Below are 14,502 nucleotides of genomic sequence, written 5' to 3'. Positions count from 1 at the left end.
AGTTTGAGAACCAAGGTTCCACTGCAGTGCTTTCTTCTGGGAGTACGCATACCCCTAAACATTTTCTGAATCTTTGTACTTTTGTCCATTTACTGTATTTATTTTTCCCCATTTGAACTATAAAATAGTGATTTTCTTGAGTCAAAATGAGAGTACCCCTAAACATTTGTAATGGGGGGGAAAGCACTGTTCCACTGTATATTTGATTGTGGTCCTTTCAAACATCCATTCACTCATGAATAAATAGTAGGAATGGTTGAAGTATGGGAAAGTGAGCAAAGAAAGTAACAGAATTAATTAGGGGGGAGCACCTTTGAGAGCTGAAAGGCAGCATAGAAATACTTTTACAATCAGCAAATTAAAATTGCTTACCATTGGCAGCCAGTAGCTCTTTGGAAAAACAGCGACTCCCTTAGAGTGACAAGTTGGACACCTATTTGGGAAGATTGCCTTCTCTTGCATCTAGAAAAACTTATCTGGTACATGCCACACTTTGAAATATTTTTTTTACAGTGACAGTGAAAGCAGGCTTCACTTTCATCTGCCTTCCGAACTACGAATAACAGCCAACAAGGAAGCGAGGCAGAGTGGTTTCACAGCGAACTGAGTTCTGTTCTGAGAATATGAGCCTGGCCTTGGTGGGCCATTGCCTGATCCAGCAGAACTCTTCTGTTCTGACATTTACATGGGTCTGAAGAACAACAACAACAACAATGCGACAAAGCAACTTGAAATGTGATGTGGTTCTGACTGGGACCTTTCAGAAGTCAAGATCCAAGTCTGGGGAAGGGACTATGTGTGGAACTTCATGGGGATGAGGAGAGAGATGTATTAAGCCAGGCATCCCCAACCTTCGGCCCTCCAGATGTTTTGGACTACAATTCCGATCATCCCTCATCACTGGTCCTGTTAACTAGGGATCATGGGAGTTGTGGGTCAAAACATCTGGAGGGCCACAGGTTGGGGATGCCTGCATTAAGCCAATATATTATGATCCACAAACAACAGACTGGTGCAGCAATGTATTTAGGGCCAAGTGTTCTGTTGCTGATAATTCCTGGCTGCTCGCCAGCACACAGCTCTGTTCAAAAGGCTGATTTCTGAGAAAGCGAAACCTAAACTGGGTGGCTCTGTTTCCTCTTCATTGTAAACCATTTGGAGAACAAAAACAAACGGAAATCTCTCCAGCCAGACTAGCAGAAGCTAAGCAAGCACAGAAAGCCTTCCCCAGCAGTCAAGAGAATGTGCAGAGGGTCAGAGGGGTGGTTGCCCCGGGTGCAAAATTTTGAGGAGGCACAACCAGGCTGCCCCACACAGGTGATGTCTCACTTCATCTGCCATCACCGCAAGGCACCTCCGCCTCAACCAGGCCTCCATTGCAGCAGCTGGCGTGCTTCAGAAAGGAAGTACATCAGTGGCCTTGGCATAGGTGGCAGGCTTTGGCAGAGGACTTGCGGCAGCGGAGACAGAGTGTGAGTTAGGCAGGGAGACAGGGGGTGGCAGGCAAGTGAGTGAGCGATGGGGGGGGGGGGGAGACATGTGGTGACAGAGACAGGTGGGAGCAGGCATGGAAGGGCTGAACCCAGCTTAGCCCGGCCCAGAATTCCTCTCTGGGGGTGCTGCCAACCCACGGTACACCACTGCTCCCAACTACACATTTTGTTTCCTAGTGCACTCCAAAAAACAAACAAACAGCCTTTGGGCACCAGAATATGTGTGAGTCCAGGGGAAAAGGAAGCCCTGCAAGTCCCAGTAGATGTTTGCAAATCTTTTTAGTAAACAGGGAAGAGGAACAGAGAAATATGAAGGACGGGACAGCGACTATGTGGTGTGACAGCTTCCGAAGAGCTTCTCTCTCCACTGTGCCAACCCAAAGGAAAGGAAAATAGGCAGGCGCCAAGAGGAGGAGGAGGAGGAGGAGGGCAGCTTCCTAGCAGCTAAAGAGGGATAGTATGTCAAATTAAGACGCAGCATCGTTTGAGAGGGAGACCCGGGTTGGTTTCAGAGCAGCTAGTTAAAGTTCTTATAGTAGCACTAACTCAGTCGTGACGCCATGTAATTTATTCCCTTTGTAGCAGGAAAGAAGGGCAGCCTTCTCCAACGTTAATAATAGTAATAATAAGCAACTCTGGCCGCCCCGCCCCACCCGCCTAGCAAGGAGCTCAGAGTCGATCAAGCTCAAAAAGAAACGGAAATCATCATAATCGCAAGGGAAAAGTTCAGCTCCTCACCTGCTGCCAGCCCGATTTTTTTACAGTCCACTCCTCGGAGATTTCGCTTCCAGGTTTCTAAACACTTTTCTCCTTCCAACTCTCTTCCTTTCAGTCTTTTATTCCCTCTACCTCCTGCTCGTCGCGCTACTAAAAGCAAAAACGAAAGCGAAGTTGCGAGCGAAGACAACGTAAGATCGCAGGCGAGTTTGAAATTTTCCCTTCCCCTCCTCCCATGGTGATAATCGCCGATTTCCCGATGGCAGCAAATAGCAAAAGCAGCATTCCCCGCTAGGGGGAGCACCGAGCAGCTGCTTGATAGACTGTCGAGATTCTGCCTTTCCTGGGAAGTCCCGAAGGATCCCTTGTGAAACTTGAAGCATCAGAGGTGGTTAATCCTTCACCTCTGTTGTTGTTGCCTCTCTATCAGTCTCAGCAGCACCCGAGTTGTCTGCAAGCCCACACAATCCAGATATTATTCCTTGACAGCTTCCTTGTTGCCTGCTTTTGCATTGTTACATTGATAGGCTGCGAAGAGTGGAAGGGTTCTAAAGCTGTGGGGGTTTGGGGCATCTTAGAGGAAATAGTTTAATTTTTTGAAGCATTCCGATATTCTGCAAGGTGCTGAGCGGCTTTAGAGCCTGCAGGACAAGCTGGCTTTGCAGACCAAAACAAATAAATACCTTGTTATGCAGATGTAATTACCACAACATATGGAGCGCAATAGGCTCAATGGTAATGTTTGTAACAAATGTTTTACTGGTTCCTTCCTAACATACGAATCAAGTCCAGGATGTACACCATATACAGTGGTACCTCAGGTTACATACGCTTCAGGTTACATATGCTTCAGGTTACAGACTCCGCTAACCCAGAAATATTACCTCGGGTTAAGTACTTTGCTTCAGGATGAGAACAGAAATCGTGCGGTGGCTGTGCGGCAGCAGCGGGAGGCCCCCTTAGCTAAAGTGGTGCTTCAGGTTAAGAACAGTTTCAGGTTAAGTACGGACCTCCAGAACAAATTAAGTACTTAACCTGAGGTACCACTGTACAATCCTGAAGCAAGGAATATAACCTGTTAACGGAGAAATCTGAAGGCTCCCTTGGACAAAAAAACCAAGGACACCAGCCAGGAATACCAGAGCAAAACAGCAGCCAGTAGGTTTGGTCTTTATTGAAGACTGTCGTGACAGGACTCCCACCTGCCACAAGGTGGAACAAGATGGAAGCCCCGAACTAAAGAGCCCCCAAGCTTTTATTAGCTGCTAATCCCCGTGTTATCCCCCCCCCCACTACATCACTCATACACCACGGTTACATCATGAAAGGGGAAGTCTGGTGGCAGTAATCTGAGCATCCTGGACCCTGCCCCATGGTTCTCCTTGCCCTCCACCAAACACCCATCAAGTGTAATAAAAGAGATCTTTACATTTCCCCATTTCCCAGCCAAGTTAATCACAGCTTTTTGTCTTCATCTGGGTTTGTTATTTCTGGAATGGCTACCTGTCTGGCACTCAGGTGTCAGGATGCCAGGGATTATCACTCAGGCAGAGGGGCTGCTGAGTTGCTGAGCTCACATGTCTATATGAATTTCTGAAGTTTCCCCCGTGAGCCAGTACATAAATACATTTATCAGTGAATTGTTACATTTGGTATCGTGCAGCAAAGGCGCTTTGAATAGATAGGAAGAAACTGTGATGAAGTGTTTTGCCGGGACAAATCACAAAAGTCACAAAAGCGATTGTGCTGATTTTGGTAGTGGGCTGCACGTGCGTGATATCTGCTGGAGGGGCAACCCCCCCCCCAACCTATACATAAATTCCTGCAACCAACCTATTTAATTAAATCCAATGTAGATACATTTCTTCTTTTCTTAATACATGTTTGTTTGAGTTCCTATATTACACAGTCCTCAAATGTGATTAAGGAAAGGTCCCTGGAATCTCACGGATGATACAGCTGTTGAGGTTGGCTAGCATAGGTAGCAGACACAGGCAGGCTGGCCCAGGCAGCTGGGTTGGGCAGAACAAGGTTTCCCGATATTTCCTTGTTTCGCCCTGAAGGGCTTCCTCAGCTGTCAATAGTTCTATATAATAAATATAAACACTTGATAGTACAATGATTAATATTAGACATGTAGAAATTACAAATATAAATCTATTATATCATTACTAAAAATTATAAATGTCATACATTATTAAGCCTTATCAAGCATTAAAAGATACAGACGTTGTGCATACCATTGAAGTGCGTAACAGATCATGTAAACAATGATTCTTGGACGATTCTCAATAGTAATGGCCAATGAATCTCAGTACACCCTTAATATGCAAAACCATATGATCAGACAAGTGTTAAACTAAATGCAGTCTTAAAGGAATATGACCACAATGGTGTCACATAGGCAGAGCTCTTATATAGTATATGTTTCATATAGCTCAAGGGTTAAAATGCACCTCTGGGTTATTTGTGGGGTATAGGAATTTGTTCTTTTTTCCCCAAAATATAGTCCGGCCCACCACATGGTCTGAGGGATGGTGGACCGGCCCACAGCTGAAAAAGGTTGCTGACCCCTGACATAGCTTGTGTGGGATATGTCATTATAAAAAGCAGGTATACAATTCAGTATTTAGACCTAAACAATGAAGAGTGTTGAGTAAAATAAATAAATCTGCTTTCCTTCTGTGTAAGGACTCTTCCTGCATTTTCAAGAGGTCCCTGATGGTTCCAAAGTACAAAAAAAATGTAAGGTCATCCTCAGTGTGTGACTTTTGAATGAAATGGGATACCAGAGGAGCACCCAAAATTCTATTTCTGATCCTAGAATGATGCTCCAATATCCTGGTTCTGATTGGTCTTGTGGTTTGTCCCACATATAATAAACCACATGTGCATTTTATTATATAGACAGTGCATACAGTAGCACATGTAGCAAATGATTGTATGGTGAATTTAAACCCTCACTGTTGGTGAACTCTTTTACAGGAAGTGCGTATCTGCATGCAACGCAGTGTCTGCACTTGAAAAAACCTCTCGGGGCTGTTATTAAAATCTGTTGTTGTGGTATGGGTTTTAGATCAGTTTGTACCAGTATGTCTTGAAGGGATCTAGTGCGTCATTTCCCGAAGCATGGAAGGACCTCGCAACCAGGAATATCTTTTAAGATATGCCAATGCCATTTCACTATTCTCACAATGTCTCTTGTCATGTGATTAAATTCTAAGAAAGAATGGATTCTCTTGGTGATCTCATGAGTATCAGTCCGGGTTTTTATTTTTTATTTTTTATTATTTCCCCCCCCAAAAAATTATTGGTTTTTACAATATTAACGACAAACAAAAACACAAAATGAACAAACATAACAAACATAAATCATAACCTTATTGAAAATAATAGTTATTAACTTTGTAGAGTGACTTCCTCGTTTCCCCTTAGTTGAATTACATTGCATATCCTGTTAATGTTTAATTTAAAGTGTATAAAAATTGGGATTTGGGAAACCGTTATCAGTCTGGGTTTTTTAAAGTGTGGTTACGTGGTTACGTGGGTAACCGTGTTCTAGGATGGAGGTTACCAACTTGTCAGAGTGATATTTCAAATCCTTCAAATTAGAAGAATTTATTTTGAGCCGTAGAAATTGACCAAAGGTTATCTGGAAGGTGTCTTGGATGATTGGAACTATAATGAAGTAAAGAATTTACATCTGTACTTTTTTTAAAGGGGTGAACCTTGATTTTTAGAGGTAAATTTCCAAATCAAGGAAGGGTAAAGAACTAGAACTGAATTTACTTTCAAATTTTAAATGTGAGTTTAGACCATTTATCCACAGATTAAACTGATCAAAAATATCCTCACTGAATATAAACAATAAATCAACAATGTAACATCCATAAAACAACAAATATACTCCATATGGGTCATTATGAAAAATGTGTTCTAAATCAAAATTACTCATGAAAATATTGGCCACGCTGGGAGCACATCTCAAACCCATAGGCACACCCTGTTTCTGGATGCAATATTTAGTCCCAAAAGGGAAGTAATTATTGTCCAAAATTAAAGATACAATTTCCATGAGGAAATGTACTGGTGGAGATGTTTGATCATGATCTATTAACATTTCCTGAATCTGTGTCTTCACCTCATCTAGGGGTACATTGGTGAGGAAACATCCCAAGAGGCTCTGATACTACGCTGAGTAACAGGTAGGTTCTCGATTAAGGTAATGACATGTTTAGTATCACGGATATACAATGGTGTTTCTTTGGTAAGGGGACTCAAGAAGCTATCAATGTAGTGTGAACAATTTTCTAGAAGGGAGACTGAGGCTGAAAATATTGGTCTCCCTGGTGGGGGCAGTATGTTTTTATGTATTTTGGGGAGGGCATAGAATATAGGTACCCTCGTATGCTGGGGACATAGAAATTCAGCCACAGCAGTATCAATATAGCCTAATAAGATGGCTTCATCTAGAATAGACTGAAGTTTATTTTTTACCACCGTGGTTGGATCACCAGGTAAGGGTAAATAGAAGTGGGTATTACTCAACTGGCTCTCAGTTTCCTTTACATAGAATAGAATCATAGAATCATAGAGTTGGAAGAGACCACAAGGGCCATCGAGTCCAACCCCCTGCCAAGCAGGAAACACCATCAGAGCACTCCTGACATATGGTTGTCAAGCCTCTGCTTAAAGACCTCCAAAGAAGGAGACTCCACCACACTCCTTGGCAGCAAATTCCACTGTCGAACAGCTCTCACTGTCAGGAAGTTCTTCCTAACGTTTAGGTGGAATCCTCTCTCTTGTAGTTTGGATCCATTGCTCCGTGTCCGCTTCTCTGGAGCAGCAGAAAACAACCTTTCTCCCTCCTCTGTGTTGCATCCTTTTATATATTTGAACGTGGCTATCATATCACCCCTTAACCTCCTCTTCTCCAGGCTAAACACTCCTAGCTCCCTTAGCCGTTCCTCATAAGGCATCGTTTCCAGGCTTTTGACCATTTTGGTTCCCCTCCTCTGGACACGTTCCAGTTTGTCAGTGTCCTTCTTGAACTGTGGTGCCCAGAACTGGACACAGTACTCCAGGTGAGGTCTGACCAGGGCAGAATACAGTGGCACTATTACTTCCCTTGATCTAGATGCTATACTCCTATTGATGCAGCCCATATTCTGCTTTATTCAGTAGCACTATTGTGCCACCCTTGTGATCAAGTCTTTGGCCGTGGTAAGTTTATTCAGGACCTCCCTCTCCTCCTTACTCAAATTTTTACAGAAATTGGGGTGCGTGCAACGTTATAGTTATTACAAAGTCGTAAGTAAATGGCTTTAAAAAATGCTCTTGAAATTCCTGTACAGCTACATCCGCCTCTCAGTTTTACAGCCACCACCATTCACAGCTGACCCTTCAAGTTTAAGTCCCGGATTTACAGAAGCCATCCTAGTTTCTGATTTGATCCTGGAATGTCCTGTTTACCTTAGGACACAGAGCTGTAGCTAGGTGAGGCCCCACCAGAGGCGCAGGCGGGGGGTGCAAAATTGGCTGCCGAGACCCTCCGCCAGGCGCCCTGTCTGGCCAGCTCTCACTGCCCACAGCCCAGGCAGGATGGGGAAGAAGGCATGCTGGGCAGCGGCTGCTCCCAGCTGCCTCCCTCGTCGCTTGGTCCTCCCTGTGCATGCCTCAGTGCTCCGTCCCATTTGGCCATGAGGCACCAGCTCTGCCTCTCCCGGACCTCGTTTGGGGTTGGGGCCAGGAAGATACACCAGCCCAGCGGTGGAACAAATTGATCGGGCGCCTGGGGCAGGGCCAAGGGGTGGGGCCAGCCACCCATGGGGCAGGGCCAGCCTGGGCAGGACACTCTGCAGGACCACCAAGGTCTGCCTGCCTCCTCCCAGTCAGCCACACTCCAGCTGAGGGTGAGGCGGCAGGTGGACCATTTGGTGCAGGGCGGAGCTGCACTCCCAAGGGAGACGCTTGGCTTGGGCGGGCTGCAGGCCTGTCGTGAATGCCGCCTGGCTTTTTGTCACCCCCCTCAGTGCTGACACCCAGGGAGCCCGCCCCTACCACACCCACCTTCCTCCACCCCGGCACCAGCCTCAGTCCCTGACACTGCCCAGCTCACCTCACTGCTCGCACCCCTGCCTCTCCGGGCGCGGGGAGGGAGTCGCCAAGTTCAAAGCCTACCTACTCCGGAGTCACTTCTCTATCTCTCTCCTCTGGCACACCCTCCTTCAAGAGTGTCAACTTGAATAAAATATATGGGGGGGGGGCAGGTAAGCACCACTCTGTATGATCAAGATGGACCACACACACACACTATTTGAATGGCAATGCCCATTAACAGCGGGCAGCCTCCTCAAATATTTTAGGGAGGGGCAAAGGAGCTGGCTCCCAAGCACTCCTCCCTATTAAAGTGGGGTGCTCCCCACTTTATGCGACTTCACTTATGCACGCAAGGCCCCGGAACGTAACCCGCACGTAAGTGAGGAGATGCCTATATACCATCATCTAGGTCAGCCTTCCTCATCTTGGTGTCCTATCTCTGTTTTGGCCTCCTTCAATCAGAATTCATTACAAAAGGGAATTCATTACAAGGTGAAGTGTGTGAGGAATTGAACTGAATGGGTGCTGGGGGGGCGGGGTTGGAGGAGAGACAGAAAGAAGAGCTAGGGGGCACAATCTGGACAGTTCTGCAGGGGCTCAAGATCACCTAGCTAAGGCTCTGTTAGGCTGTCCCTATTTCTATCAGAGAAATGTTGGAGGGTATGGCACAGGTGCACCAGCACTGTGTGCCATCATCCACCCCCCCATCATAGCCCAGCTGGTTGTGGCGCACGTATCCTGAAATAATATGCAAAAATACACTGGGCAAAACCTCTTTTAAAGATGTGGGTTTTGAGATGAAAGTGCATTGGTGTGCATCAACCATTTGTTGACAAGCAGTAGCTTCCAGCTACGATGGCTATACTGCATCTGAACACCAGTTGCTGGAGACCACCGGAGGGGGAAATATTTTTGTGCTTAGGTCCTGCTTTCCAGTTTCCCACAGGCATCTGGTTGGACGGATCCAGCAGGAGGCTTCTGTTTCGACATTTACATTGCTCTGAACAACAACAACAATGTGACAAAGCAACTTGAAATGTGATGTGGTTCTGACTGGGACCTTCCAGATTCCTCTGAAGCCAAGATCTAAGTCTGGGAAGGGGGCTATGTGTGGAACTTCATGGGGATGAGGAGGGAGATCCATTAAACCATGGGTAGGCAAACTAAGGCCCAGGGGCCAGATCCGGCCCAATCACCTTCTAAATCTGGCCCACAGACGGTCTGGGAATCAGCGGGTTTTTACATGAGTAGAATGTGTCCTTTTATTTAAAATGCATCTCTGGGTTATTCGTAGGGCATAGGAATTCTCCCCCCCCCCCAAAAAAAAATATAAAGTCTGGTCCCCCACAAGGTCTGAGGGGCAGTGGACTGGCCCCTGCTGAAAAAGTTTGCTGACCTCTGATTAAACCAATGTGTTATGATCCACAAACAATAGATTGGCACAGCAATGTGTTTAGCACTAAATGTCCCGTTGCTGATAATTCCTGGCTGCTCCCCAGCACACAGCTCTGCTCAAATGGCTGATTTCTGAGAAAGCGAAACCTAAACTGGCTGGCTCTGTTTCCTCTTCATTGTAAACCATTTGGAGAACAAAAACAAATGAGTTTTAGCACATTTTAAAATGGGTAAGGAAGGTTGGCACACTGCAGAGTGCGCCGGGTGGAACATGATCTAATCTAAATACTGGATTACGCAATAGCCTGATCTATTAGAAGGCTCAAAATGCATGAGAATCCTCCACTGATGTAAGCAATAACAGTACACACAATAATTGGGTCCCCCCTTTGTGGAAATAACATACTGCCAGGCACATTTTAGCATTTCTACATATTATCACACAACAAACTAATTAAATATCAGTTGCATATTTTGAGGCAATCGTGATCTTTTACACATCTTTTCAGTCCTGGAGCACAGAGTCTTGAGGTTTAAAATGTGAGAGAATGTGCTTGCAATTCAACTGCCCCCCCCCTTTGTCAGCCTCCCTCCTCCGTCAGTCTATACCCTTTGAAAGAAATTGCTGTGGCCACTTAATCCCATAAGGGAAAAGGGCAGATTTTTGTTTACAACATTAGAATGCAAACTACTTGTCTTTTCATTGAAAGGGAGATTCAGCAGTCTTTAGATGGGCAATAAAAGGTCCTGCTGATCAGGTTGTAAAATAAAACTCAAACACCACTCTTTTTGGATCGGGCCCACCACAATGGCAGCCCACTGGGGTTTGCCAGTGGACAGAATAAAAGACATGGGACGCTGGCAATCCAACGCGTACAAAAGTTATATCCGCGACAACTCCAAAATTTAAAACAGACCTATCACTTACACTTCTCTGTCATTTTCTTGCTTTTCAGGGACAAACCGCATAGGAATTTGGATTGTGGGACACAGTATCGTCCATTGGGCCTGGGATCAGGTGGCAGCTAGCGTCCAGAGGTGCCAGCTGGGTTTTCCATCCCACATCATTATTTCCTGGATAGCGAGACATGGGATGCACTGGGCAGAGATGATGCCAATTGTGAAGGCCAGGGTGGATGCACATGCCCCCCCCCCCAACGCTTTGGTTTTGCAGCTGGTTGAGAACGATTTGCCTTGCCGGAAAGGCATGGACTTGCTCTTCAATATCAAAAAGGACTTGGACAATCTTGCACTGAATTTCCCGAAAAAGACTCTCTTTTGGTCGCTGCTCTTGGAGAGACACGTTTGGTGTGGCAGCAATTCTCCAGCCGCAACACATTGTGTCCGAAAACACTTGAATCGTTCCGTTTCACAGAAGGTTATCACGTTGGGTGGCCGGGTGATCGCGCACCCTTCCATAGTTTTCAGCAAGATGGCACTTTTCGTGATGATGTTGTACCCCTTTCCAATTGGAGGAATGATATATGGCTGGCCGGTGTTGCAGAGGGCTTGAGGCATTGGTTACAGGCGTAAGGGTATTTGGTGGTGAGCCTTTGGGCTCTTGTGGCGGTTAGACATTGTTTGACCTTGTGATGGGGGAGGGGAGGTGTGGCCATCACCTGCCCCTACAAGCTTAAGGGTATTCCATTAAAGGAATCCAGGGGTGTTGATCTTGTCCAAAGCCCGGGTCAGGGGCTAGGGCCATGACACGACCCCGACAGGAACACCACGGGGAGGTCAACAGGGCTTCCCCTTCCGGGGGTTTACCCTTACCGGACTTCCTGTGCATCGGGCAGGAGTCAGATATAGACAGGACCATTCAGTGCCTAAGCCAATACCGCTCACATTCTGTAATCAATAAATTTGTGGCCAAAATTTTGCCCAATAACATTAACCTAATATCCGTGTCCTTGTTTGAGTTATTTCTAAAGGGTGGCTGTGGGGTCTTGACACGCAATTCCTGGCTGCTCCCCAGCACACAGCTCTGCTCAAATGGCTGATTTCTGAGAAAGTTAAACCTAAAATGGGTGGCTCTGTTTCCTCTTCATTGTAAACCATTTGGAGAACAAAAACAAACGGAAATATCTCCAGCCAGACTAGCAGAAGCTAAGCACGCACAGGAAGACTAGTTTGGTGCAGCCAATTCTGTCCAAAGCAGTGAAGCAGCAGTAGTGGAAAAATCTGAGAGTTTGTGACAATGATGAATCCAGAAAACTAAACACTATTTCCCGGGACAATTTTGATTAATAAAAGAGATATTTAGAATGCAAACTACTTGTCTGTTCATTCAAAGGGAGATTCAGCAGTCTTTAGATGGGCAATAAAAGGTCCTGCTGATCAGGTTGTAAAATAAAACTCAAACACCATTAGCCATATGACTTAATATTGAATCCATAGGGTGTTTAAAAACAGCAGCAGCAGCAGCAGCAGCAAAAGCAGCAACAACAACAACAACTGTGTTTTTCCTCTTGCATCCAGCACTTGCAAAAAATGGGGCTCTGTGTGAGCAGGTACTCACAGCCATACAGAACAGGATTTAACAGCTGATAATTGTGAGATTAAATCCTGCTGCTTTCACTGCCTGCACCCATTCCCTGCTGTCTTAGCCAACACCTGGAGCCAACCTAGAATTGAACACCATGCACCTGCCCATCAGCTGATGGCAGCTGTTTGGCCGGTGGACGTGGTTTGGAAAATTTTGTGATCGGAGGCCAAATTGGACCCCTTCATGGGCCAAGATTGAAATAAGAGCTCCTCTGTTTACTCAGCTTGCCTCCTGATTGAATAATGATGGGAAGGCAGGTGTCGCTAAAGTAGTCACGTTGCATTAACACACTGTTGTGCTAACTGCTTAGTTAGCTCCCACTGCCACACTTTGTGGACAGGGACCTAGGAAGGGATGCGGTGGAGACAGTCCGCCCCGGGTGTCATCCCGGGCGGGGGGGGGCGTGACAACCCCCCCGGCAGATCGCACCGCTGTGCCACAATTGGCCCATTCCGCCTATCGCTCTTCCGATACGTCATCACACACTCCAAGGTAGCTGGGCCCCTAGGAGTTGGCCCGTTGGAGTTGGCCCCTATGTGTGCCCCTTTCCCAGCATGGGAGCCTAGCCAAGCATTGCCAAGTCATATCCTGAATCTAGCGGGATCTCATGGTGAGATCTGGATCCCTCCCAGTGCCTTGCGCAATGTCCCCCTGGGCAGGAATCTCCGAGTGGTGCGACCACATAAGGGTTAAGGGGAGTGAGAGAGCTGGGCTCCCTAGAGCAGTCCGGAAAAGGCCCCTCTCTCTGTCTCTCCTCCTCATCTCATCTCCTCTCCATGCTTGTCTTGGGAGGCCACTGGGGTGGTGAGACTTTTGGGTGAAGGGGAGGCTCTAGGGTAATTGGGGTTGCAGAGGAGACTGTTGGGGGGCTGAGAGATGAATGAATGGGGCGGAGGGAAGCAAAGGGACCCAAGGCCTCTCAGCACCCCCCTGGAATGCTCACCCTGCCCCCGTGGGCGGCTAGCCCTGCCCCAGGAACCAGAGCACCTAGCTCCACCACTGTTTGTGGAGCCAGCTCCTTTTGGAGAGCATGGGTTGGTATCGCCAGTCCGTGGTTTCAGGTTTGGCTGGAAAGATGAAGAAGGACTTCTCAAACCAAGGAAAATTTCATTCAGGATGAAAGTTTATTAATAGGTAAAGGTAAAGGGACCCCTGACCATTAGGTCCAGTCATGGCCGACTCTGGGGTTACGGCGCTCATCTCGCTTTATTGGCCGGGGGAGCCGGCGTACAGCTTCCGGGTCATGTGGCCAGCATGAATGAGCCGATTCTGGTGAACCAGAGCAGCGCACGGAAATGCCATTTACCTTCCCACCAGAGCGGTACTTATTTATCTACTTGCACTTTGACGTGCTTTCGAACTGCTAGGTGGGCAGGAGCAGGGACCGAGCAATGGGAGCTCACCCCGTCGCAGGGATTCAAACCGCCGACCTTCTGATTGGCAAGCCCTAGGCTCTGTGGTTTAACCCACAGCGCCACCCACGTCCCTAAGTTTATTAATACATGCTCGTAATACATAGCACATGCTCGTAATACATAGCACACACATAAATACTCTCTAAATCTAGTCCTATACAGAAAACAAGAGGCTTGGGTAGAATTGAGGAGTGTCAGATGATAACATAAATAACCTAAGCTGAACCCAACGTATCTATCATGTATCTGACTGGGTACTAAGGAATGATGGGAAATCCCCCAGAGCCATCTCTGAGGGCGGATCATCCTAACAGGTCCCCCACCTCTGCAGAGGGGGAAAGGTGCTGAAAGCCAAAATCTCAACAGGAAGTGATCTGACCAGGACAAGGGACTGATGTCGCTATGCCCCACTTTCAGATCACGCTCTTCTTGCCCAGTTGAGAAAACAAGGTCCAGAGAGCGGCCTGCCACATGGGTTGGGCTGTTGATATGTTGGGACAGCCCCATGGTTGTCATGGCAGCTATGAGGTCCTAAGCCACCCCAGAGCTGGTCACCTTGGCATGGATGCTGAAGTCTCCCAAAACCAGCCATCTATGACTCCTCAACACCCCCTCTGAGAGCCAGTGTGGTGTAGTGGTTAAGAGCAATAGACTCGTAATCTGGGGGACTGGGTTCGCATCTCTGCTCCTCCACATGCAGCTGCTGGGTGACCTTGGGCCAGTCACACTTCTTGAAGTCTCTCAGCCCCACTCACCTCACAGAGTGTTTGTTGTGGGGGAGGAAGGGAAAGGAGAATGTTAGCCGCTTTGAGACTCCTTTGGGTAGTGATAAAGCGGG

General features: G+C 47.0%; 1 protein-coding gene across 3 annotated transcripts in view; it reads right to left on the bottom strand.

Annotated features, from left to right (window-relative positions):
* LOC310684226 (uncharacterized protein) overlaps positions 1–14,502 on the bottom strand; it is a 28,841-nt gene that overhangs the window by 6,593 nt on the left and 7,746 nt on the right. Inside the window, exon 1 of one of the 3 annotated variants that reach the window (XM_083454985.1) lies at positions 2,232–3,297. The exons of 1 other annotated variant lie outside the window; for it this stretch is intronic. Coding sequence is in view for 1 of the 2 variants with exons in the window: in XM_083454984.1 (XP_083311110.1) it covers positions 373–485 (113 nt within the window). In the remaining variant the exon portion in view is untranslated. Of the gene's footprint in view, positions 1–372; positions 646–2,231; positions 3,298–14,502 lie in introns of those variants that run through there. One more of the 3 variants, XM_083454984.1, reaches the window with a different exon arrangement.

This window comes from Podarcis tiliguerta (genome assembly GCF_965153285.1).
Source record: "Podarcis tiliguerta genome assembly, chromosome: 8".
Taxonomy (NCBI): Eukaryota; Metazoa; Chordata; class Lepidosauria; order Squamata; family Lacertidae; genus Podarcis; species Podarcis tiliguerta.
This window is presented reverse-complemented; position numbering and strand designations above follow the sequence as displayed.